Below are 2,901 nucleotides of genomic sequence, written 5' to 3' on the forward strand. Positions count from 1 at the left end.
CGTTGATGACCAGAGGGTTTTACGCCTTAAAGCAACAATCAACAACAACAACAACAAAATAACTCAAAAGTTAAAAAAATGTTGAAATATTAAAAATATCCTTTACGAATGTGCACTTTCATTTTAAAACAAAAAGTCCACTTTTTTTTTTTTTACATCATTTCGGAGTACCAAAGTTCGGATTAAAGAGATTACACTGTATTTATTTTCTGCACTTCGGAATAGTACCATATGTTATAATAGTACCCTAATATGTTATAATAATACCCTAATATGTTATAATAGTACCCTAATATGTTATAAATCTGAAAAACACACGTATCCCCGGATCGCCTTTTATTTTGGTTTATTATAAGGTGTTTTGTGTAAGATGAGAATAGAAATGCAGAAAGAGGAATAAAGGAGAAAGCAAAGAGGCTATCTCCCATTGGCCTGTAATATATATTGGCTCCTCCTCTTTAGTTTCCAGTTCATTCAACCACTCGTCCCCCATTCATTAGCCCTATTGAGCCTCAAGTTACACCAAACAGTATACATCTTTTACCCCTATAGAACTCCCTTGACAACTGCGGACCAGTCTCTATTTTCCTTGTTTAACAAACATTTTAAAAAATTGTTAGTTAAATTTACTGAAGTACAAAGTAATCTCATTGCAGCATTGGGGATGGGAGTTCAGATTACAGAAAGTATTAGGAAAAAATATGTAAGAAAATTTAACAAAACGAATGCACATGACTATTTTTAATTATCCAATTTTTTACTAGAAATAGGACATTTCAAAGTTTATACAAAAATTAATTAATTTTTAAAGAATTTGATTTTTTTTTTTATTTGCTGTGACAAATGAGATGTATTCAGTAGATAATAGTTGTACATAAAATGTCATAGAGTTTATATCTTCCCTTATATTATAAACAAATTTTCTTATACCAATCTGTGATATTTCTTTATCATATTTAATAATGAGGAAATGTAAAAAACTATTTTAATATCCGACTTTCACCCCACTTTGCAGGGCTGAAAAGATACAGAAAAAAACCTTAGAATATTACAACAATAGAATAAAATAAAGTAATTTAAGCTAGGATAAAAATCATGTAGAAATAAAGTGATAAGAAATTACACATAAATAAAAGGAAGAAAGACATAAAATAATATCAATATAAAATAAACTTGAATAAATAATGATAACAATAAAAAATAAGTAGCAATGGTAAGAGTAATTTTTTTTTTTTTAAAATACGTAAAATATACAGTTAAAAAGTATAGGAGACGTACATAAAACAAAAAACAATACAGGGAAAAAATAGAGATTAAATAAACGTCTTGAAAGAATAAATATAAATAAAAATAATAATAATGATATTAAATGAGCAAAGAACAAATCAGAACCACCTACCTGTTCAAAGGTTGTTCATTTAATATCATTATTATTATTTTTTCTCTTACCATTGTTACTTATTTTTTATTCTTTTCATTGTTTATTCAAGTTTATTTTATATTGATACTATTTTATGTCTTCCTTCTTTTTATTTATATGTAATTTCTTATCACTTTGCTTCTACATAATATTTATCCTGGATTAAATTACTTTATTATATCTTATTGTTGTAATATTCTAAGGTTTTTTAAAATCTTTTTCGCCCTGATGAAGCCCTGCAAAGTGAGCGGAACGTCGGACATTAAAATAGTTATAAACTATTTATTCTTTTTTTGACCATAACCCTGACCATCTTCTTATATTTAAATTTTTACGGTCAACTATATATACATATAGAAAAAAATGTAATTTAATTATTATTTCTTTATTACAGGTATTCATGATTGCATTTTCATTTTGCCCGGAATCACCCTATTTCTTGCTGATGAGAAACCGTCGTTACGAAGCCTCCAAGACATTCGCCTGGCTCGAAAGCAAATCCCTGGAAGAAATAGAACCGGAACTGATAGCTATAGAAAAGTCCATTTTGCAAGAGAAGGAAGAAAAAGGAAGCTGGAAGGATGTGACAGCAACTTCTGCCGGAAGGAAAGCCCTCGGAATCATCATCATGATGTCCATTATCTTCGTGATGTGCGGGCTGAGCACGATAATGTCATATATTGCGGAGATATTCGGGACCCTATCCGGCAACCAAGAAGCGGGGAACTTGCTGACGATCCTTGCTGGTGTAGTAGTTCTCTTGGCGACGATGGCATCAGGCTTCTTGTCGGACAGGTTGGGACGTCGCCCGATCATAATATATTTTGGACAACTGTCCGTCATATCTTTAGCAGTAACTGGAACTTTCTACTACCTGGAAGAGAAGACGCTGTTCGACCTCAGAAGTTACGTTTGGGTTCCTTACGTCAGTATAGTGACGCTATTGATCGCAGCGCCCATCGCAGTAGGCGTTATGCAAGCTCTAACGGGAGAATTATTTTCTAACAGTTCGCGCGGTTTCGCTTCTGGAATTTACACGCTCTCTTGCACGATTTTCAACGGAATGTCGCTGAAGCTGTATCAAACGATTGGTGATAATGTGGGATATTACGCGGACTACTTAGGGTTCAGCTTGTGCACTTTACTTGGTGTTATGTATACATTCGTGTACCTTCCTGAAACGAAGGGTAAAACATTTCAAGAAATTCAATTAATCCTACTAAACAAAAACTGATGTACGTCAGGTTTTATTTACTTCTCATATTTCGGCATAATTTTTGGGGAGGAGAAATGGGAGTTAAAAGTCCGAAAATATAAACAGCTAAAAGATTTGCTTACAAAAAAAGAAAAACTCTTTCGGAATTAATTCCTTAAGTTTTATATAAAATATATTTTTTAAAATAATAAAAAAAAAATATTTATTCAGTGATTTGCCCTAAAGTGTTTATAATCTGCCAAATTGAAACATATCATTATATTTA

The 2,901-nt window shown here is 31.6% G+C and overlaps 1 protein-coding gene across 1 annotated transcript in view; it reads left to right on the forward strand.

Annotated features, from left to right (window-relative positions):
• The window catches only part of LOC106690501 (facilitated trehalose transporter Tret1), a 15,649-nt gene extending 12,995 nt beyond the window's left edge, over positions 1-2,654 (forward strand). The window contains exon 4 of the mRNA XM_067049212.1: positions 1,815-2,654. Within this exon, the coding sequence (XP_066905313.1) occupies positions 1,815-2,654 (840 nt within the window). The remainder of the gene's footprint in view (positions 1-1,814) is intronic.
• The last annotated feature ends 247 nt before the right edge of the window (positions 2,655-2,901 follow it).

The sequence above is a fragment of the Halyomorpha halys genome, unplaced genomic scaffold (assembly GCF_000696795.3).
Source record: "Halyomorpha halys isolate HHAL.00 unplaced genomic scaffold, Hhal_1.1 Scaffold1748.1, whole genome shotgun sequence".
NCBI lineage: Eukaryota > Metazoa > Arthropoda > Insecta > Hemiptera > Pentatomidae > Halyomorpha > Halyomorpha halys.